Below are 24,190 nucleotides of genomic sequence, written 5' to 3'. Positions count from 1 at the left end.
TGGATCTGTCATCGTAATACAATGAAAATAAACAGATAAGATATATGTAGGCACATAGAATATATATGGATGTTTCCCTGATGGACGGGGACCGTCGAGCATTGCGGAGGATGGTTGCAAAAAATCGTATGAAATGAGCGGAAGGAATCACTGGCGAGTTCCAAAGTGCTACCAGCAACCCAGCTAACACATTGTCTGGGCGTAGTGAGGTAAAAAGAACGGGGTAGAACAGCTCGTCATAAGCCGCATATTTCTCCAGCCAGTGCTATGCGACGCTGGAGGCGCTGTAACAAGCAAAGTCTCTGGGCAGGAGATGTCTGGAAATAAGAGATTTGGTGTGATGGATCACGCTACAATCTGTGGGATTCCAATGGCTGGGCTTGTGTTTGGCGAATGCCTGAAGAACATTGCCTGCAATTATATGTAGTATTAACAGTGAATATGGAGGAGATTGTGTTACGGTATGGGAATGTGTTTCGCGGTTAGGGCGTGGTCCCCTTATTGCGCTTAAGAAAACGTTAAATGCGGATGGATATGAACACATTTTACAGCATTGTATACTGCCTACAGTAGAGGAACAGTTTGGAGATGACGACTGGTCATATCAGCAAAAGAATGCACCCTGTCATAAAGCAGCTGATGTGAGGCAATGGGTTGCGGACAGTGATATTCCTGATATGGACTGGCCTGCCCAGAATCCCGACCTGAACCCGGAACCTTTTTTGGACGAGGTACAAAGTCGACTTCGCTCCAAACCCCGTCGTCGAACATCGCTACCTTCTCTTGTCTCGTCTCGTGGCGGAGAAGGAGCTACCATACCTCCACAGACATTTAGACATCTCATTGAAGCGGAGCAGAGTTCAAGCCTTCATATTGGTGAAAGTTGGAAACACCCCATATTAAGTCCGGATACTTTGGATCGTATTGGGTATAGACCTGTTAATGAAATACTTCCTAATGTTTTCATGTGTTTCCAGAACGAATTTTTCACATTAAGTTAAAGCCCGAAGCGAGGTGTGCGCTTTTCTGAAACTTCCGGTCAATTTAATTCTGTCCACCGGACCGAGACTCGAAGCCAGAACCTTACCTTTCGCGGGAAATGCTCTTATCGTCTGGGCTGTGCAGGCACGACTCACTACCCACCTTTGCAGCTTCATTTCTGACAATACCTCTCCCCTACTCTAAACTTCACAGAAGTGTTTCTGCGTACCTTGCGGGACTGACACTTCTAAAAGAAAGGAAAGTAAAAAGTGGGAGGGAAGTACTGACAGAATTACAGGCGTGAAACGGATTAATTCGTACCTGGATAGCTCTGTCGGTAAGAGGATTGTTCACGAAAGGCAATATTCCAGGTTAAAGTCCAGGTTCGGCACATATTTTTGATCTGCTAGTAAGTTACTTAACCTATTTACGTTGATGGAACGAATTTGGCATTTGATATCAGGGATTTACGTTCTTGAGCGACACACAATTAACACTCGAATAGGACGTTTCCATACGAGGTAAGGCATTGGCTTAACATACAGGGTTATTACAAATGATTGAAGCGATTTCACAGCCCTACAATAACTTTATTATTTGAGATATTTTCGCAATGCTTTGCACACACATACAAAAACTCAAAAAGTTTTTTTAGGCATTCACAAATGTTTAGTGATTCGGCAGACATCAAGCCGATAATCAGGTTCCTCCCACACTCGGCGCAGCATGTCCCCATCAATGAGTTCGAAAGCATTGTTGATGCGAGCTCGCAGTTCTGGCACGTTTCTTGGTAGAGGAGGTTTAAACACTGAATCTTTCACATAATCCCACAGAAAGAAATCGCATGGGGTTAAGTCGGGAGAGCGTGGAGGCCATGACATGAATTGCTGATCATGATCTCCACCACGACCGATCCATCGGTTTTCCAATCTCCTGTTTAAGAAATGCCGAACCTCATGATGGAAGTGCGGTGGAGCACCATCCTGTTGAAAGATGAAGTCGGCGCTGTCGGTCTCCAGTTGTGGCATGAGCCAATTTTCCAGCATGTCCAGATACACGTGTCCTGTATCGTTTTTTTCGCAGAAGAAAATGGGGCCGTAAACTTTAAACTGTGAGACTGCACAAAACACATTAACTTTTGGTGAATTGCGAATTTGCTGCACGAATGCGTGAGGATTCTCTACCGCCCAGATTCGCACATTGTGTCTGTTCACTTCACCATTAAGAAAAAATGTTGCTTCATCACTGAAAACAAGTTTCGCACTGAACGCATCCTCTTCCATGAGCTGTTGCAACCGCGCCGAAAATTCAAAGCGTTTGACTTTGTCATCGGGTGTCAGGGCTTGTAGCAATTGTAAACGGTAAGGCTTCTGCTTTAGCCTTTTCCGTAAGATTTTCCAAACCGTCGGCTGTGGTACGTTTACCTCCCTGCTTGCTTTATTCGTCGACTTCCACGGGCTACGCGTGAAACTTGCCCGTACGCGTTCAACCGTATCTTCGCTCACTGCAGGCCGACCAATTGATTTCCCCTTACAGAGGCATCCAGAAGCTTTAAACTGCGCATACCATCGCCGAATGGAGTTAGCAGTTGGTGGATCTTTGTTGAACTTCGTCCTGAAGTGTCGTTGCACTGTTATTATTGACTGATGTGAGTGCATTTCAAGCACGACATACGCTTTCTCGGCTCCTGTCGCCATTTTGTCTCACTGCGCTCTCGAGCGCTCTGGCGGCAGAAACCTGAAGTGCGGCTTCAGCCGAACAAAACTTCATGAGTTTTTCTACGTATCTGTAGCGTGTCGTGACCATATGTCAATGAATGGAGCTACAGTGAATTTATGAAATCGCTTCAATTATTTGTAACAGCCCTGTACATGCTAGCAACATTTAAGACATATCTCAGGACAAATGTGTTAATGTACAGATCTGTCCAAGTGATAACTAATTCGCTCTGCGATTGGAGATATAGCCACTTGAACGCGCACATGTTGTGGACTGCCTAGTAAACGACAGAAAACGCAAAAGAAGGCGCCGTGATAGGCTGAAGGCGTTTGGCAGTTACCGCAGGCGCAGGTTATGCGCTAAGTTTAGGCCGCAATAGTCACCTGCCAGTGCGCATCTCGTGGTCTAGTGGTTAGCGTTGCTGCCTCTAGTCCGTGGGTTCGGTTCCTCGCCGTGTCGGCGCTTTCCTCTGCTCAGGGACTGAGTGCCTATGTCGTACTCATCATTTCATTTCATCATTGACGCGCAAGCTGCCGAAGTAGTGTCACGTAAAAACACTTGCACTAAACGGCCGAAATAATTTACTCGAGATCTCTCGGCCAGTAATGCTAGACGATCATTTTCGTTTACACCAGGCGATGTGAAAGTATAATCTTTTAATTTGTAATCAGCTGGAACTATTATGCGCGTACATATGCTATATCACTGAGACATTCTAAGCGTTTAAACTCTTGTGTAAGGCAGACTTACTTAAGTCATAAACTAAATATATTGCGAAGCTGTAGTCACAATGCCTAAGTCCTTAAACAGATGCCTACAAGATGATCGCGGGTGTGCACCATACATTATTCTTACAGCACGTTTTTGACCAATGAAGACTTTCTTTCTTAAAGATGAGTTACCCCAGAATATTATTCCATGTGGCATTACTGAATTAAAATAGGTGATCTTACTGATTTGTCTCTCCCCAAGATTTGTAGTGCAAGTGCAAGTGCAGATGTGGCTGAACGAAGTTGTTTGAGAATCTCCAAAATGTGTTTTTTCCAAATTTAAATTCTCATAAATATGGACATCGAAGAATTTTGAAGTTTCCCTCTTATTTATTATTTCCTCTCCATGTGCTACACTTACCATTGGTGCAGTGGTGTAGCCTCCCCCCCCCCCCCCTCTAGATGTGCAGAAATAAATGTGTTGTGCCTTTTTAAAACCCACAGTGATATCATTCGCATTCGCAGAAGACCAGTGAATCATACTTTTAAGAACACTGTTTACCATTTCTTCTGTTACTGTATGTATGCTTGAATTGATTGCAGTATTAGTGTCATCTGCAGAAAGAACTAATTCTGCTTGCTGTATATTAAACGGAATATCTTTTACATATATGAGGAACGATAGTGGACCTAAGATCGAGCCTTGGGAATCCCCAACGTGATTTCTCCCTACTCAAAATAATGTCCTTAGACTACGTTGGTTCAATTACTGAGTACTATTTTCTGCATTCATTCGGTTAGATATGACATTATCCATTGTTTGGCTATACCGTCAATCCCTTAAACTTTCAATTTGACTAGGAGAATACTGTGATTCATACAGTGAAACGCCTTAGATAAGTCTCAGAAAAAACCAACCGGCGCTATTTTATTATTTAATGTTAGTAAAATTTGGTGAGCAACACGTAAATGGCATTCTCAGTGGAGCAACTCTTCTGAACTGTGATTTGCTGACGATATTATTGTTGCTCAGATGAGATTCTATTCTAAAATGCATTACCTTCTCAAAAATTCTCATTTGTGCTCTAGCGATTCTGCTGGCCATAACTGTCTGTTACGCGGTGCTATTTCTTCTGCGGCCGGTGCCTGTGTCACTTTAAATTGGTAAAGTTTCAAATTTCGATTACATACAAATACAGAACTTGACAGGTAAATCGCCTTTATGAGTAGTAGAACGGACGTATCTCCGTATGGTGAATTAATTTTTATTCGTTTTTAGCCGTTCAAGCTGCGACACTGTCCTTTCAGATTCAATTTGCACTTGACACGAGGTTTCCCAACGGTGGAGCTCTATCAAGTAGTCGGAATACCTGACTCCCGGGATAGGTTCAGACAATCGACGCCTAACATTTACAAATAATGTCGAAGACCACAAGGACGGAAAATTATGGTTTAGTCTAACAAGGGTGCCATCAGATCTATTAATCGCGTATTTCGTTGTGTCTTAGTTACGTTGCACAGGGACCTGTACTGGGTACCTGGCCGGCGGCTTTTCTTCCGACAGTGCCTAGTTTCCGTGAAAATCGATGTTGATGTTTTATGTGTACCTCCCGCACCCGTAACGTTACTCATGTTGGCACCAAGCAAGCGTAGCGCAGCGGCTAAGGTTCAGGACTACCATCCAGTCGGTACACTGCTAACTCTACTGTTTAATTTTACAGCTAGGTTAAAATATCCACGAAAGAAATTCGAAATGCTCGAGTCTTGTTAGAGACTAATAGAGAAATCATTTCGTGGAAAAATTCCACAAAAAAACATTCTTTAATTCTGCATGAATTTAGTGCACCTGCTTTCACAGGAATTACCAGATACGCGTGGTTCACGTCGAAGTTAATCGCAGAAAGAACAATGTTTTTGATTTGAAACGAAATGATTTTCGATATCGCTTGCGAAAAATCCGTGTGCCTGCAAGGCAATAAATGTGCATAGCGTTCTACCAATTTGTGTTTAGGTTGCTTCTACGATAAATAGGCTACTGTACCATCCAGAATTTTGTTCTTGCACAACAAGCGATAACAAGTAAGCAGATTCTGTAATCTGCTCTGTAACAAACGGAATACTCATCTGCAGGAAGCTTGTTGTAATGAATGATTTTTTTCGATGAAATAGAAAAAAGAAAGTACCTGTGCAGGATTTGAAGCTATGTCGCCGTCAGCGTGATAGCCCTGGACTTAGCCGCTATGCTATGGTCGCTGTGCCAAAACATGGATACTTTACAGGTGTAATTCGTACGAATAAAGCGTCAGCATCGAGTTTCAAGGAAACTAGGGCCGTCGCATGAAAAGCCGGTAGCCAGGTAATCAGGACAGGTCCCTTTATAACGTATGTAACAACTATCAAAATCCGCTATTAACAGATCTGACGCTCCCCTTCTAACACTACAAGAACTGACACATCCGCAACATGGACACTGCATATCAGTGCAATATGCTACGAGGTGGCCATACCAGCTAGCGAGCTAAGCTCCGCTTGCAGAAAACTACGATTGCATGATGAAAAGTAATGCCTCCGGATTTATGTGAAAACTGTTAAAGGTTTTTTAAATAAAGGAAACTTTTAACATTCTACATATTTATCTGCAAGTCTACATCTCTGCAGCCCTCTGCCATTAGAGAACTCCGAATTGTAGCGTGTAAAATGTAGGTATGTGAGAAACAGCATGCTGTAATCGAGTTTCGAATTCGGAGAGTTCGTCCACATATGGAGCATCCTCTCCTTTGGCATGACATGTTTGAGCATATACAAGCGCTGCGATATCTCCAACAATCCGACGCCTTGGGTTCACTGTCTTCCTTTGGTTCACTGTATTCGATCATTCCCCATACGGTCCCTCGGGCCCCTAATGATTTTCATCTGTTTCCAAAACTTATAGAAGACCTTCGCTTTCATATTGATGAAGCGGTGTAAACAGAGGTGAGGTTGTGGCTCCGTCAACGAAGTGAAACATTCCACAGTGACGGTATCAACAAATTGGTCTCTCTTTCGGAGAAATGTGTTCGTCGCCAGGGTACTTCTGTTGAGAAATAAATATGTAGACACAAAGAATAAAGTTTTGGAATATTAACAACGTTTATTTAATTTAAAAAACTTTAAGAGTGTTCGCATAAAAATTCCGAGGCATTATCTATCAGCACACCCTCGTAATATCAGATTATTATTTTATTTTGTCGTTGATTAACAGTAATAAGACCAATCAGAAACAATACCACAAGGACGAACAAAACAAAATTATTTTTGTATGAATAGCACACGGAGCTCAGCTTCACATACGCATAGCATACAGTAACCTAGTATTAAGAAGAATTTCGAATAAGTAACAGAACATGCAGCAAATTTTACAGTTTATGAACTACTACTGGCTAAACTATCAGACGAAAGGTTTGACCTAAACATAAAAAAAATTACAGAAATGCCCAGGGAATTGAAAATTGAGGCAGTCACTGGAAAATTGGCGCAGAAACTGGTAACAGCATTCAGCGGACGAAAAGGTCAGACAGAATTGAACAAAATCTAAATTGCTATGATGGAGGAGATGTATTAATTTCCTCTGCTCTCCCATGTGGTGAATTATGTCTTCTCCGTTATACTGTTGAGAGCAAATGACGAAGTAGGGAAGGATGTTTAAAATATACAGGTAAACCAATTCGACACTAATCGTGCCTGCTGGTAAGTTGCAGATGACTATATCTTGAAAAGCTAAACGGACACGTAGTGTATTCTGTTTAAGTGTAAAAGTAAGACTAAGGCATAAGCATACGTATTATTGCACAAGACTGAAGCTCGTTCATTACAAAGCCGCATTTCAACTGGTTCCTGTATTGCTACATCATATCAACACACAATCTACTTTAAATAGAACATATTAGGTTAGGTAGTACCGTGGCTCTTATTGATATCGATTGGAAAAACGATTTAACAGGTTTATTGTTACCAGACACAACTTATTGTATTTCCACTACGCGTTTCAGAGGTTTGAACCTCCATCATCAGGTGAATTTATGCGAAATAATACAGCATGTATGTGTTATGTGTACGACTTTAGGACACAGAACGGGACGTTAAACTCTAATATTCCTTCCTTTCTTTGCTCCTATATATATATATAATTTAAATATTTATTGATAGGTGACAAATTTAATATATATGTGTTAAATTTGTCACCTATCAACAAATATTTAAATAGGAAGTACTGCACTTGGACTACATATAAGTATATCAATTTTTCATGGAATATAAATAGAAAGAATACGAAAGAGCTGATGAAAATATTTTGAGCCTATATTAATGGAGAATTTGTAACAACATGAAATTAAATACTAATGGCAATAAAATGTCGTAATCGATTTTATAGTGAAGTGACACTTAATGCAGGGCATTCGTTTCTTACTTCTGGGAGTTATGAAAAGGGTGTTTCGACAGAAAGAAAGTTCATCTTATATGATGTCGGATTCAGTGGCTGCCATCACACGTAAATGAATTCTGGACCAACATCTCCTTGCACTTTACTTACCCGAAGATGTCTCTCTGTAACGACAACAGAAATGGAACAGTTGTATTGAGAGGGGGAAATACATGCGTAAGGGACGCCAACATACAGCTCGCGAAGTTTCTAATTTCACTTGCTGAGTTTGCCAGCAGTTATGTGCAGCGAGGTGCTGTGACATGTAGGCGAATTGGAAGACTGAGGATTGATGTCAGAAAGGCCAACAGAGAGACATAGAAAGCTGGTCAAAGCGTCGGCACGGCAGTCGGCGCTTGTGAATCCCGCGCCTATCATAACAGACAAACAAACAACAGAAGGCATAATTTTATTTGTAGCAACTAGTTCCTGTTAATTCGAGCCAGCAGCCGCGCGGGCGCCGGAAGCTGTAATTTTTACGGAGTATACCTTTATTTGACACGGCGCACTCATATTTATTTTCGGTGTGCGGAGCTGTGCTCGGACAAAACGCAGGCTGTTCTGTCGCTGCCAGAAGACGGCCGTATTGATTGCAGTTAACTGGCGACCGTTTCCGCTTCTCAGACGTTGAATGAAGGCGGAACGGGTGGTAGCGGTCAGAAGTTACAGGGACAGTGATTCCTAGTTACGTGACTCCACAGGCACGTTTCATATTATGCACAAAGAATGGCTGAAGCTTTTGGCTAAATTTCCGCCATGTCAGACATCACAGGACCTTCCCAACCACTCTCTGCACCTGATACGGTATATCTTAATGTCCTATACTATTGACACAAATTACTGAAAGGGGCAAGCTGTATTTTCTATGTTATACATTAGTAATACGCAACCATCATAACACTGAGGGGGAAATTTTGCATGTTGTAGCAGTTATTAATATTAATAATACCATTATAATTTGTTTACTGAATTATTTGGTTCAAAAAATGGTTCAAATGGCTCTGAGCACTATGCGACTTAACTTCTGAGGTCATCAGTCGCCTAGAACTTAGAACTAATTAAACCTAACTAACCTAAGGACATCACACACATCCATGCCCGAAGCAGGATTCGAACCTGCGACCGTAGCGGCCGCTCGGCTCCAGACTGTAGCGCCTAGAACCGCTCGGCCACTTAGACCGGCTATTTGGTTCAAGTGAGCACTATGGGATTTAACTTCTGAGGTCATCAGTCCCCTAGAACTTAGAACTACTTAAACCTAACTAACCTAAGGACATCACACACATCCATGCCCGAGGCAGGATTCGAACCTGCGACCGTAGCGGTCGCGCGGTTCCAGACTGTAGCGCCTAGAACCGCTCGGCTACTGAAGTATTTGATTGACACTGTATAACTATTATGTCGGCTGTAGGTCTGGCGCTTACCATGCACTTGTTAAATCACAGTCGACTTCACGTTATTTCAGTGTAGCTCTTCGTGGTGTGGGTGAAGGAGCACCAGTCCACAGCAGCGTCAATTCCCGAATTATCACTTCCGTAGGGACCGAGGAGACAGCATTAGACTAATTGTTGTGCGGTATTTCAGCAGGTCATTCTTCCAGCGTTCCATACGCCAATAGAACGGGATGAAACTTTAATACGTGGTGCAATAGTAAGTACATTCCACCACGCACTTCACAGTGGTCTACAGAGGATAGACGTAGATGCACGCTCGGAATCGAAAAGTCACACCGTACATAATAATTACAGTAACAATAATATTAAAATCTACATTTTATGTCGCATTAATCCTTCTGTGATATTGTTCGAAAAAGGGAAAGCTGACATTTAGCATCCCGTCAAAACGGAGTTAGAGACGGAACTGAAGGCTGGAATTGTTAAAAATAGATGAAGAAATCGACCGCGTTTCTGTTAAAACCATTCTGACTTTCGCCTCGGTTGAGTCAGAGACATTACGAAAACCTAAAGTAAACTAGATTTTGAATGTCGCCGATGTCGAACACCATTTCAGTGCCAACCACTACATCGTTTAGATAGGTAATGGGGGATTCGACAAACTAATGCTATAAAACGTCTACGGATTGCGACTTTTTAGTTTCATGCGATAATGCTATAAATGTAACAGAAACTCTGAATTATGTGTACTGTTAAACACTTGTGTCGAACGTCTATTTACGAAGGCTCAAGAACTTAGCCAGTTGGTTGTGTTGTGAGATAGTGCACGTCATGAGCCATCAGTCTTCCTACATTCCGTTATGACTCGAATGGGAGGAAGGCTAAATAGCACAAAACGTATTAGCTTCTTTCACATATTGCCAAGCGGTCCGCAGAGTATACCTACAAGTGCAGGAGATATCATCATTGCGACGACACTGTCATTTGCTTAAGGTTATGCCTGTACGACAGAGATTAAAATCTTGACTCTCTTACAAAGTGTAATTGTAGAATGTTAAATAATGTTTACGAACGCACTACATCCACACGACTACTCTGCAACTCACAATTAACTGCTTGGCAGAGGGTTCATTCAACGATCTTCAAGCTATTTCTCTACCGTTCCACTCTCCAAAAGCGCGCGGGGAAAACGAACACTTAAATATTTCCGTGCGAGCTCTGATTTCTCTTATTTTAGGTGACTCTTTCTTATACAATGATCATTTCTTCTAATGTAAAGTGAAGAAACCTGGTGAATGAAATTTCGTGAAAAGATCCTGCCACAGCGAAAAACGTCTTAATTTTAATGGTTGCCACCCCAATTCGCGTATCATATCCGTGACATTCTCTTCCCTGTTTCGTAATAATACCAAACGAGCTGCCCTTCTTTGAACTTTTTCGATGTCCTCCGTCAGTCCTATGTACTCCAGAAGCGGACGGACAAGCGCAGTGTAGACAGTCTGTTCAGTAGATCTGTTGCATCTTCAAAGTGCTCTGCCAATAAGTTGCACTCTTTGCTTAGCTTTCCTCCACAACACTATCTATGTGATAGTTTTAATGTAAGTTATTCGTAATTGTAATCCCTATCTGTTTCGTTGGAATCACACCCTTTAGATTTGTGTAATTTATCGTATGAACGAAATCTGATGGAGCCCTTTTAGCAGTCATGTGAATGACCTCTCACTTTTCATTATTTAGAGTTAATTGCCACTTTTCGCACCATGCAGATATCTTGTCTAAATAATTTTGCAATTGTTTTAATGATTTGATGACTTTACTAGACGGCAAATGACAGCATCATCTCCAAACAATCTAAGAGAACTGCTCAGATTGTCTCCTAAATCGTTTATATAGATTACGAGCAGCAGAGACCCTATAACACTTGATTGGAGAACGCCGGATACCACTTCTGCTCTTTTACTCGATGACTTCCCATAAACTACTACGAACTGTAGTCTCTCTCACAGAGAATCACGAATCAAAGTCGCACAGCTGAGACGATACTCCGTAGGCACACAATCTGATTAGAAATCGAGCTTGTGAGAAACGGTGTAAAAAGCCTTCTGGAAACGTAGAAATATTAAATCAATTTCACTCAGTTTCCCAGTCGACATCATTCATTACTTATTGAGAATAAAGAGCTAATTGTTTGCACAAGAACGATTTGACAATAAATCTTCTTCTTCGAGGTAATTCGTAATGTTCGAACACAGTATATGTACCAAAATCGTACTGACAACTTCTATTGATGCTTTTCAAAATTCGGACAACAGCCCATGAATCGGTGGTAAATGAATAACGGTTGTATACAGTCTTCATAAGTGTAACTTAACTTCTCCAGCTGACGACTCACCAGGGTCACATCAGATATGAATGGAGAAAGTTGTGAACAAATCAATGAGGATTTGCAGAAAATAAATGCGTGGTGTAATGACTCTCAATATTAGTAAGTGTAACCTACTGCGTAAATCCCCATTAATGTATGAGTACAAAATAAATGATCAGTCTTTGGAAGCGGTAACATCAGTCAAGTACGTATCTGGATGTGACTATTCGAAATGATCTCAAATGGAATGATCAGATAACACAAGTAACGGGTAAGGCGAACTCTAGATTGCGGTTCATTGATAGAATCCTGAGCGATGCAGTCCTTCAACAAAGGAAATAACTTACAATACGTTAGTTCGTCCAGTCTTAGAGTACTGTTCGTCTGTATGGGACTCTTACCAGTTGGGTCTGATCAAGAAATTCAGAAGGTCCAAAGAAGAGCGGCAAGATTCGTGACTGGTACATTTAGCCATCGCGAGAATGTTACAAATCTCATAGAAAGTTTGAGGTGGGACACACAGATAGACGACGCGCTAAACAGAAGGGGCTGCTCACTAAATTCCGAAATCCAGTCTTCACCGAGGATGTAGAGCATATATTATTACCACCAACTTTCAAATCGCGTAATGATCATCATTCAAAGATAAGGTAAATAGAGCTCGTACTGAGGCGTTCTGACAGTCGTTTTTCCCTCGTGCGTTCCGCGAGTGGAACAGAGGGGGAGGGGGGGGGGGATATGACTTTGGCGCGAATTGTGCCCTCCGCCACACACCGCTTGGTGGCTAGCGGAGTATGTATGTAGATGTAGAATACGATAGTCGCACGGAGTGGCCGCGCGCTTTGAAGCATCATGTCATGGACTGCGCGGTCCCTCCCGCCAGAGGTTCGAGTCCTCCCTCGGGCATGGATGTGTGCTGTTCTTAGCATAAGTTAGTTTAAGTAGTGTGTAAGTCTAGGGACCGATGACCTAAGCAGCTTGGTCACTTAGGAATTCACACACATTTGAACATTTGAATACGATAGGGGTGAACAAATGTTGAATGTTCCATGTCGTGTCTGATGAGCAAAACAAAACCGTTTTACCTCACGTCTCTCTAGGGGGACACTTACACAAGACAAAAAAAGGGAAAAGTATGAGGAGCATCACAGCTGACATTTCGGACGTCATGGGAACACAATGGAAGGAAGAACGCACTTAACAACGTCCTGTTAGTAAGTATTTCTCGCAAAGACAGTTACTGTACAAAGCTGTGCTACACGGTCATCACTCGCATACGAAAATTGTACGCGTACTACTTGAAATACAAATGTATACATTGTTTGCTGCTAGATTGTTACTAATACAGCTATAGCAAAGTGCCAGCGCCGAATTAAAAGACGAAGTTTGAGGAAGGTGGTAAGTTCTAATGATGCACACAAAGACTGTTGCAAGATCAATGAAACAAAAATATCATACTGGTACTGCAAAATTCTACCACTTTACGGGAAGTTACAGTAAATGAAAACTTGCCTAGATTGTCGTAGAACAGGGGACACGTCAATAGTAATTAGTGCCAAGGCTCTACTTCGGAGTTGAAATTCGTCGGGTTTTGCCACTGTCGCTTCTGTACGAAAATAGTATGCGTACGACTTTAAGTGCAAGTGTATTCATTGTCTACAATTGAAATGTAGAAGACAACGGGAGTACGTTAGAGTTGTAGAAAGTTGTATTATAAACTACAGCTATATATTGCACATAGAAACGGACATAATTTTTATGAGATAAGGCAATAGACAGAGTGGATAGTGGTAAATCTTGGGCGTAATACTCGCAGGTGCATACAGTACAGCATATGAACCTCATAAAGAATTACCGATCGGACGAAGGGAGGGAAAAGCAAGCGGGATTCCGAAGACTGCAGGGCAGAATAAGAAAAATGAAAGTAAGAGAACGAATAGTTGTGATCGGAGGTTGTGCTGCAATCAGGCTATGCAGCAGGGCCTACAGAGTACATGTTTCGTCACATGTAGCTGATTGCATACTTGCTTGCCGTGTGTTATGCCATAATAAAACAAACAGCAGAACAAACAAACTATAATGGGGCTCGTCTAAACAGCGTGGAAATGAGTTTGCTAATGATACGACAACAGTGTGCGCACACGCGTGTTGCTGTGACTGGAGTATAGCGCAAATACAGGACACGATGCATTAAAGAACTGCAGTGTGTTTCGTTTCATTAGTAACAAAACTGTCTGTGCTGGTAACATAAGTAATGAAAACTGATTATGCGGGAAATTCGCATTTTGAGTATTGAGCGAGCTTCGCTGGTACGTTTGAGGAAACGACAGATAATTAGTTTACTGCGGTGTGGGATACTGTTTTGCCTCATCGAATAACAGGGACAATTTTTCGCATCAGTCTCTTATACGGCAAAATGGTGATTTTGGTAGCACTGCATTATGTGCCTCAATTACTGATGACGTCACTATTAAAACAGACACGAGGAACGCATTATTGAGCGTGATGAATATCGTTAAGTGAATGAATAATAATGCTACACAATACCTCGGAACACTAAATGTTGAAGTTCGCACTATCCTGTAGAAATATTACGTGCTTTCCTGACGATGTTTATTCATGTTGGTGATTTTTCTGCTGCGTCATCATTCGCTATAACTGACAAAAAGTTTCTAAGTTATCAAATAATTTCACACGCTCTTGTTGATTCTACGACACTTAGAAACAACAATTCCATTCCACATTATTCGAGCTTAACTTTTTCCGTCAGTGCTACAGCTTTTGTGACGGTCTGCTCGCGGAATCTACAGCAAATTTCACATACGATGGTGAAGGTGTTGGTGCTTGAAAACGATCCAGCGAAAATATAAGAAAAAATTGCAACCAGTGCACGTTTATTGCAGAACTATCCTCAATTTATATCACAGTCGCAGGACAGTTGTTGGGTGGTTGAGCAAGGCGAGCAGAACTTTTTTCTAAGCACGTTGGTACCTGAGCGTCAGTGTAGACTTCCTTCACACGCTACGTTCGTCGGAGATGTTGCGCAGCACTGTTACGCTGTAGTTAGTCCGCACTAACGACTCCCTGTGGGGGCGATTATTCATTCAGCTTCCTTCGAAGCTGACACTGCCTGGAAATTAATTTGCACTGGCGCCACTGTGGATCGGAACATCCACGCTCTATACCGGCGCCACTTCCTTTGTCGTCCTAAATGTCGTCAGTTTTACAGAAGTACACGACGGCCGAGTCCCAGACGCTGTGGAACTGCGTCCGTTCCTTCGCTATTGTAAACCTCCCCCAAGCCTCGCAGTTATGCCGCTAAAGCCAATGCAAAGGGCAGTGGTGACGGGACGCTGCATCAGCTGGCGGTCGGCCGACTCACCGGAGAGACGCAGCGTGCGGTGTGGTGTGGTGCTGTGTTGTTCGCGACGCTACCTGCTCGGATGCTGGCGGGACACTGATGCTCGCTGCCTCGGCGCTCCCTCCGCCTTTGTGCTCGACAGCCCCTCCGCCGACCGTTACCTTCGGGCTCTAATCCGCCAGTTGTCCCGTCCGCAGAAAGGAATGCGAAAAGAACTGCCTTTGTTGGCCGATATCCGAGGAGCACGCTCGCGTCGTCACATACTGTGGCCATCCCAGTCACGGATCGTCACAGCACCGCTCTTCTCTGGAGTTGTTCGGTGATAATTAGACCTGCGTACCACGCTTCATCTGGCAAGTGAGCGATGCGGCGTTGGGGCTACTAGGATGCTCTAATCCCGTCCCAGCCTCTTCTGCGCGGCTTGCTTAGATAGCTCCAGCGGATGACTCGACACTTTTTATTCGGTTCTACGTTAGTAGCAACAGCACCCCTGGTAACGATCGTACTTGTTTGTCAAATTCGCTGTTTCCTATCCAATGGTTTCTCAAAGAAGACCGCAGATGTACCAACCAAGTTTGTCAAGTATAGGATAACCTCAGTTTTGAATCAGCTGTCACGTTGTGTGTTCGTGTTGCGAAGTTTTTTGATACTGGTATGAATAGGTGTCAATGGAGACTAAGCGTATCATGCGTTTACCTTAGCAGTGTACATAAAGAAGAAAAAAAGAAGCTGGTTCAGGGCGTAGCTAAAATTGAAATATAAATTTACCCATGAAAATCTGCTAAAAGAAATACTACTCTCAAAAGCTGATGATTTCGTTAACTTTCTCCGAATGGACAGTGAAGCTTTTAATAACTTCTTAGAATTACTACGCACTCGAATTGAAAAAGGAGACACAGTTACGCGAAAGTATGTTGTCTTCTCCTTAATCCTCCAGTGAAACTTAATTAAAATACCACAATGTGGGAACACGTAACCTACCTCGTCCAATGTAAGAACCGGGGAGCTTTGATTTTATTTTACTTCATTGCACTCCCGCTTGTATGTAATTGCGGAAACTCGCGATACAATGAGTTACATTACAATAAACACTCTTTCTTGCTAAACATTCTTAGCGAAACATTAACACGTTCACCACCTTGTGAAACCAGCCATCAGACAAAATTTCAGTCAAACACGTCAATCAAAACAGTGCACTGCGAAATAATTTGACATAATAAGAAAGTTTGACTAAGTATTTGATCATTTACGAGAACCTTTATTGTATATGTACATCCGTACTCTGAAAATCAATACTAAGTGCATGGCAGAGGGCACTTCCTACGTGTAGAGGATTAGGGGATTCTTCCGTGTTTGGAACACGGGAAGAATAATCGCTTAACTGCCTCTTTACGCGTTGTAAATGGCCTAATTTTTTATGAGCTTCTCCTTCTTTGGAGAGTGCTCTAACTGCCGGGAAGTTCATCATTTTAGTACACGACCGGTATCTGCTTTATTATTGAAGCCATTCTCTAGTGTATCTGACACTGAAATTGAAAACGCATGATATAACATGTCCACTACAAAATTTTTAGAATGTTATTAAGTCTAATTACGTTTTTCATTGGTGAAGCATGCATCTTAAAATTTCGAACATGTCAAAATATAACTCCATTTAATGGTAAAGCCTGTCAATATTTTTAGTGTATCAAAATGTGCAGTTTTATAATTAATGCAAGGCCATATTTCCTACGATGTTATTGGGCTTATTTTATATCCACTCCGACTTTTACTGCGATTATTCTTGGTGTCCTCTTTTTATATGTTCAATGTCCCCAACTAGTACTACTTAGTAAGGGTTCACACACTTGAGCAGTATTCTAGGATGAAACTCACTAGTGTTTTTTATGATAAATTTGTTTGGAAGGCCCTCTTCGGCAGTAGCTATTACTCATCAAGCATGTTTTTCCTCTGTCCTCACCGCGTTGCACATTAAGCAAATTATTCCCCAGACGAGTTTCGCTGTATTGTTTAAGAACTGGTAGTAAACATTTTGCATACATTTTACATTATTAGATTTGTATTCCTAGAGTTAAAATAGTTTAGCTTACGAATGAGATGTTTCGTACACGTTACTTACGGTGTTTGGCCCCATTGCTAGGCGAGGAAAGCTCGATTTCACTTACACTATACCCTGTTTACGGGTTTTCAGATCCTCTTTTTTTCCGTTCTCTCATCAGTTTAGTTTCGTGAAACTTCCGACAAGTTGATGTTATACAAATTCTACTGTAGCTACACTCATTACTAAGTTGTGTTTGATTTGTTTTTCTTATAAGTTGTTTACAAAAGTGGCACTGGTGCTGTTTTAACAATAAATCGAAACCGTCTGGCGAATAACTTCCTTAATATGGTCTACGCTTAAGATTTATTTATGATTTTATTCTACTAGTAGATCGCTGATGCGACATCCATTTTGAGTAGCTTACATTGTTTATTTTACTTTTCTACATAACGGGAATTGTGTAGATTTGTCTGGCACGGCATTCTTGCCTAATGCAAAACTTATATACTCTTCTTTCCGGCGTAATCACAACCCAATGCAAGCATACCTCTCCACGCAGCTGCTGCATATTTACAAGTAGCTAAAAGTACAAATAAACCGACACTACGAACAATCACGGACAAGGAGGTCGGATTATTTTAAATCTACTTCCTTCAAACACTTTTCCAGTCTTAATCACTGCATCTCCTCGTTGGGTGGAATCATCAATATGTGTCTTCTGCATTAGGTGGTCCAGAAACAACCGTGGATATCTGTTCATCCGCTCTGGATAAAGCAATTTTACGTTAGTCTTCGTTGAATGTTGGCAGTTAACACAGTTACTATTAAGTGAATATAAATACTACATCCGACACATCTGCCTTTTGTCCCTTCACTCATTACTTTTTATTTAAATTTACTTTTTATTGCGAAAACTATCAGTGACAAAAAAGAACCACTGTCTGTGACTGAAATGTTTGTTTCATCAACAATTTTAATGATGTTAATACAACTTTGGATCTTAATACGTACATCATTTAGTTCTCAAGCGTATATTAACTACCAGGAGACTATCATAACTTTTAAATGTATTATGGAATAACAAGCAAGTTTTATTTCTGTAAAGAAATGCGGCTTTCGTTTTGGGAGACCATTACCGATAGTCAAGTAAAGCTAAAATAATCGATTTTCTAAGCAGTTGGCATCTTTCGGTTTGATATCCTGGTGAATTTGTTTTTACGTTTCTTACTGACTGCGTTTACATAATTATTTCATTTCATTTATATATGAGAAAAAATTACACCAAGCAACTGCTAAATGTATTTATTTTTTATACAAAATACATTCATTTAGTAGCTGCTTTTTCGTATAAAATGAAGGCTTCAGCTGCGGACGCAGCACAGTCATCTATAATGTGGAAAGTCCTCAAGGAATTCCATTTCATTTGCTTCCAGTGCTTTTGCTGCTCACAGTCAGCATCGTCCGATGAAATGGATAAAGGTTCAAGCTGGTTGAAATTTTGTTTGGCCAGAACTTGTCTTAAGACTAATTGGAATGTATCCTCCTTTAGCAAGTACTGCTTAACATTATTTATCCAGGAAGTCTTGTTTCGCGGCTGCGTTACCACTTTTAATTTTATAACACGCAGTTAGAACTAAATCGCCGAGAACACATTTTTCACAGAATGGAAATGTGATGGCATCAAAACAGGGTTGAAATTAGTTTTTATTTAAATATTTATATTCGTCAGCCTTTCTTCTGAAAGTACTTCTACAAAAGGTTGTGACGCTGAACACAAAAGGGAGGGAAGGTAGCCTACTTCATTTCATATATTGATAACAGTCGCTTGACACACGTTATATTTCTTCGCTACTGTCTGACCAGTATGACATTTGAGATAATTTGCAGAAAGTGCAGAGTAATTATCTTCTTAAACGCGTTTTGTGTTAAAGTTTTAGCAGTAAAAACATGAGTATAATTAGCCCTAAGAAATGAGAAAAAATTGGTTTTTATTGAACCGATTTGTGCGGAAATGACGAAGCTTCTCATCCGCAAACGAGAGCAAGTGAGAGAGTGAGAGTGAGAGAGAGAGAGAGAGAGAGAGAGAGGGGGGGGGGGGAGGGAGAGAGATAATTTCGTATTTGTTGCAGTAGATGAAGTCATCATTCAGTTGTTGTCGTCTCTGTGTACTTTCAAAATTATATTTCTTATACCGTATCGTCACTGTCGAACATAGTTGTCACACGATGGTCTAGTTATCTGAAAGTCTGAAGCATAAGTTACTCTTTTTTTGTGTTTTTAAATATGAAATTGTCTCATCAGGGATGCATAGAAAAAATTCATTCGTCAATCGGTTTCAGGTATTCGTTATAGAATGCTTTCTTTACCATTCATGTGATTTCTGGATGCTTGTCATTTATACTGAAAAAAGTGTGGCACAGACCTGTAAGATAGGTAGAGCATGTCATTGACTTCACTCAGTATGCGCATGAAGAAATACACGTCCACGTACACTAGGCTTCACATTTTTTGTCCCAGAATTAAGCGTCCACAGGTTCTGACCAACGTTCCCTTGGCTACAAACAAAATGCCAGAATTGGAATTCCCCTCCAAAATGTTCGTAATGTGGATTCCCTGTGCTCCTGTAACCAGCTCGCCTAGTATTTGGCTGAAAGGTTCCTGCCTGTACAATGGGTCCTTACTCGAGCAGCCCGTTCCACCTTTAGTGGTGGGGAACGAAAAGTAATAATAATAAGAAAACACAGACCTGCAGCTCCTGAATCTTGTTGTGCTGCTGCTGCAGGAAGTGGTGGTGCTGGAAGCGGTGCAACTCTAGCTGCTTCTGCGTCTCTGCGCTGGCGAATGCCTGCAACAATAGAGTACACCACTAAGTCGCAAGTTGATAACAACAAAGCGAAATTACATGTACTACGTATGCTGAAAGACTGATCGTTGTGTAAGAGACTTGCGGGACCGCTAAATTTATCTCTATAATTAACATATCTGTTATCAAACTATATGGACCAAGTATGGCTAGTCCTGTTTTCACCACTCAGACACAAACTGTAAATCACCTTGCAGGGTACGCTAGTGAGATATACTTCCAATCCAGCTGCTTACTCGAAAAGTTCATTTTCAAGAACCGATCCGTTACCGGATATTAGCGGTTCATTTGCCAGTTTTCTGTTTGTCCATCGACGTTCGAATAAAGATCTGCCTCAAACCCGCTTGGTCTAGAGGTTATATTACGTTGAAGTGTCAGCTGTAGAAACCTTTACCTCTTAGGATGCTGCATCGCATGACAGAAGTAGTTTTCCTTTCTTGGTATTATTTTCAATTTCTAACACTTTTTCAATTTTCCTCAGTGTTTCGCACTTATCATGGTGGCCATTTAAGGAGATTCTGAATATGTAAGTGTAAACCCACATATCAGAGGCCTTCAAGTGTTTCGTGGTCTCCTTGCCCCGTTCAGTGTCTAACCGTATGTTTCTTGCAGAAGGCCGTCAGTCATACGATTCCTCTGAGTGCTCATTTTGTTTTATAAGTACAGAACTGAATTTTAAACACTGCCCATTCAACGTGAAATTTAATTTCAATCTGACTGTCCTATTCTGAATTAAAAGAGGTCCACAGGTGTCCCATTTTATCAGCTTTCTCATTTATAGAAAAGTCTAGCCAAAGTGTTTTCTGAATGCTATTCTTTTCTCTAAAAAACTACTAATTTTGATTTTTTATTTACTGATGGGTAAACCATGAGATTTGCTACTTTCAAATAGACTGTTTAGTACTTATTGAAGATCTAAAGACACGACAATGTCATCAACATATCTGATATTGTCAAAACGTTGAGACGGTCACGAATCTCTCTACTCTCTTCATGTTGTTTGAAGGACCACGTAGAGCAACAGAAGATCAAAGATCTTTATCTGCGTAAAGACAGAGACCAAGAAGGTGGACATCACGCTTCGTTGTCTCGAGCCAGAGATTATGTCAGAACAATGACAAAAGGCAGTAACCAGTGCTGCAAATCGCACTCCATTTTAATTTGAAGAGAGGTTTCCTTTATAGTCTTTTCATTTGTGCACAGTCTGCTTAATGAGATTTCTGTGCTTTTCTTAGTTATCTAATCTTTTTGTGATAGTTTCCATAATACAAGGAAAAAGATATACGACTGCTGCCACCTGTAGATAAATGTTAGAATTGTTAACGTCCAAAGCAACATCGACCGTTATAACGACGAAATTGTAATTTCTAGCTACCAGTTGTCATAACCTAATACTGAAAGGAGCAAAACAAAGAAAATCGAGTACTTACTACGAGACCAGTAAATTTTCATTAAATTGACTGCAATACCAGTCATTCTAATGCTCACTTATTTTTACAGCTGTAGATTTTGAAATTCTTCTACAACTTCGTCAATTATCGTTCAGTTTCCATTTTTACTTATCAATATTTATTCCGTTTTGGACTTGACCAAGTGTAATACAATTTCGTTGGCCTTACGAAAACGATTTTAGCTTATTAATTAATTGACTGGCAAGTGTTATTACGCCGTTATGAAGTCCACGTGTTACAGGAATTCACGTAATCAAGTGTGTTCCTTTTGTTTCCGTTTCGGGTATGGTTAAGAAATTCTGTCGTTGGTAGTTTACCAGTTGCCCTCCTAGTTTTTGTCCAACTCCAGTAAAATGTTTTGTTTCTGTTTCGCTGCGCTTAATATGTCGCCCTCCGGAACTAACTTCGGCAAGATTTGACTTCTTCTGTCTCGACCTGTATCTTCTTGCTGTTGCGCATATTTGTTGTTATGTATGAGAAAATAAAACTTTGACATTTCTCGTCACTGGTATATCCAGCAGTCGCCAATTTTCACACTGATTGTCCTCCATCGAGACAACATCAAATCTGTTAGAAAGTGTTTATTTATTTCGAAATTGATTCTTACTTCATGTCTCTCACTGTTGTTTAATCAGGTATTCGTTTCACTGTGACATACCGGATGAGTCAAGTTTGATTGTGCCGCATCTGACCAATTCATGAATTTAAATTTTGTTGTCTCCCTGTTTGTTTGTTAGGAAGACCAATGTGCCGAAAAGCTTTAATAGCACGTGGATTCGTAATGACAGCACATAAAACATAAAGTTTAAACACAGGTGTTCCCGGAAATCGTTGGCCTCGTTAGTGTTTACCCAAGATCCGAGCGTAAGAGAACATTCACGGACGTGTGCTGTGTATAGGAACACGTAATTTCTGAGAAGCAGCTATTATCAAGTTTTTTTTTGCATGCTGTAACAAGCACTAATTAGGTACCAATAAATAGTTATGTACGTGTACTGTTTACTCAAAGGTATTCACTGTAATCTCTTTTTAAGTAGGTGTGACTGTAGCCTAATTACACAAAAAATCGGTCCGCTTCTCTTTTCTCCCTAGTACTGCATGCGTCCACTCGAGTGTCGAACAAAAGTTGTCATTGTCCTGGAAGATTTATTTTAGTAAACTATGCTCTAAACTATTAATACCGTTCATCAACTCCAGAATCCTTAAATGCGTGTAATTTATAAAGAAAAGAGCAAATAACGTGCGTTTTTAAAGCATCTCGTTTTCCCAGCTTTCAGTGTAAGATCTGTGGACGTTTTGCTCAAGACTTTGCCAACAGAGTATTCTAATGAAGTCTAAACAAGTGTACGTACAATATATGAAAAATAGTTTTCTGTGTTACAGTTTATTAGCAAGTGCATTTCAAAAGTGACCGATATAACATTAAAGAGAGGGAGAGAACTTGGCTGTTTCGTGAGGAAACATATTTACTTTCGTTAAGGTGCTTTACTGTTAGCCTTTTTTAAAGTACAAGCTTTGTAAGTATCTAAGAAGTATATGTACAATACATGAAGAATAGTTTTCTGTGTTACAGTTTATTAGCAAGTGCATTTCAGATGTGACCGATATAACATTAAAGTGAGGGAGAGAACTTGTCTGTTTAGTGAGGAAACATATTTAATTTCGTTAAGGTGCTTTCTGTTAGCCTTTCGTAAAGTACAAGATTTTTTTTAAGCCTAGCTATTTTAGCATTTTATCGTATAAGATGTCGGATGAAGTGAGGCACGAGCACACGAGTTTCCCTCTCAGCAAGAGGCGGGACTAATTTCATGAGGAACCACTAGATGGCAGGGTAGGCTTTGCTCCTCGTGATCGTCATGGGAGAAACTGTTTCCCGCAAAGAATTTCTTTTAAATTCCATTTGTAAGACAAATTAGATGCATTTACTGAAACATAATTCAAGAACGTACTTGTAATTTTGTCTCCACAGCTAATCAGTCCTGTTTTCGTGCTTACGATGTCCCACGACCTGAAACTCAAGTGCTAATTTCTGCACACTACTTTCCTGCAGTGAAAAGAGGTAAGTAACCTCCTATATTACTGCACGTAATTTTGTAGTAGTACCAAGAAAATCTTCAGATAACCAGCATTCGTTGGGTGTCACGTTGTTGGAACTCAGCATTTAAACTATGGCAACAACAAAATATTTTAGTACATTTTATGATACCGAAATTGTGAAAACTGAAAAATCCTTTCTGCTACGGATAGAATAAGCTCCTGTACTTTTATGAGACAATAACAAATTTCCAAACACGTGCGTTAGATTTAAACTTGTACCTCAGCAATGTATATTTTGAATCTAAACTCGAGACTTTACAATGAGTGCAAATATGGAATAATCGAATATTTTGTAATTCGGCATTGCTGAAGTTTCCTGTGGAAATGCTTAAGAAATGTACACAGACAGCAAAAAAACTACAGAATCTATTCTACTAAAAGCAGTACAAGTGTTTTGTTCCATTCTTTTTGTTACGTGTAAAATTTGTGAAGTTTTGAATGCAAAAAAAGAAAAAAAAAAAGCAATCGTTCTGTCTGAGGATGCACTATGTTTGCTCCAGCGTTTGTGCAGTGTATGTGTAAATGTTCCGGAAAGGCTCGACAACACTATTTGAAGAATGCTCTTAGGCCTAAAAGTGAGAATGTCAGGATCGGATGCTTGCGAAGCCAGGGCTCGTTAACTGTACATTATGATATAAATTTATTAAACTAAAATAGTTAGGAGTTGTATACTGTTAGCCAACTCCATTTAACATCAAAAGGATTGTATAGAGTGAAGAAAATATCATGTTGACAATTCATCGCACATG

The 24,190-nt window shown here is 40.7% G+C and overlaps 1 protein-coding gene across 1 annotated transcript in view; it reads right to left on the bottom strand.

Annotated features, from left to right (window-relative positions):
* LOC126095752 (transcription factor SOX-5-like) overlaps positions 1-24,190 on the bottom strand; it is a 265,063-nt gene that overhangs the window by 14,359 nt on the left and 226,514 nt on the right. The window contains exon 3 of the mRNA XM_049910525.1: positions 19,777-19,875. Coding sequence (XP_049766482.1) covers positions 19,777-19,875 — 99 coding nt within the window. The remainder of the gene's footprint in view (positions 1-19,776; positions 19,876-24,190) is intronic.

The sequence above is a fragment of the Schistocerca cancellata genome, chromosome 8, assembly GCF_023864275.1.
Source record: "Schistocerca cancellata isolate TAMUIC-IGC-003103 chromosome 8, iqSchCanc2.1, whole genome shotgun sequence".
NCBI lineage: Eukaryota > Metazoa > Arthropoda > Insecta > Orthoptera > Acrididae > Schistocerca > Schistocerca cancellata.
This window is presented reverse-complemented; position numbering and strand designations above follow the sequence as displayed.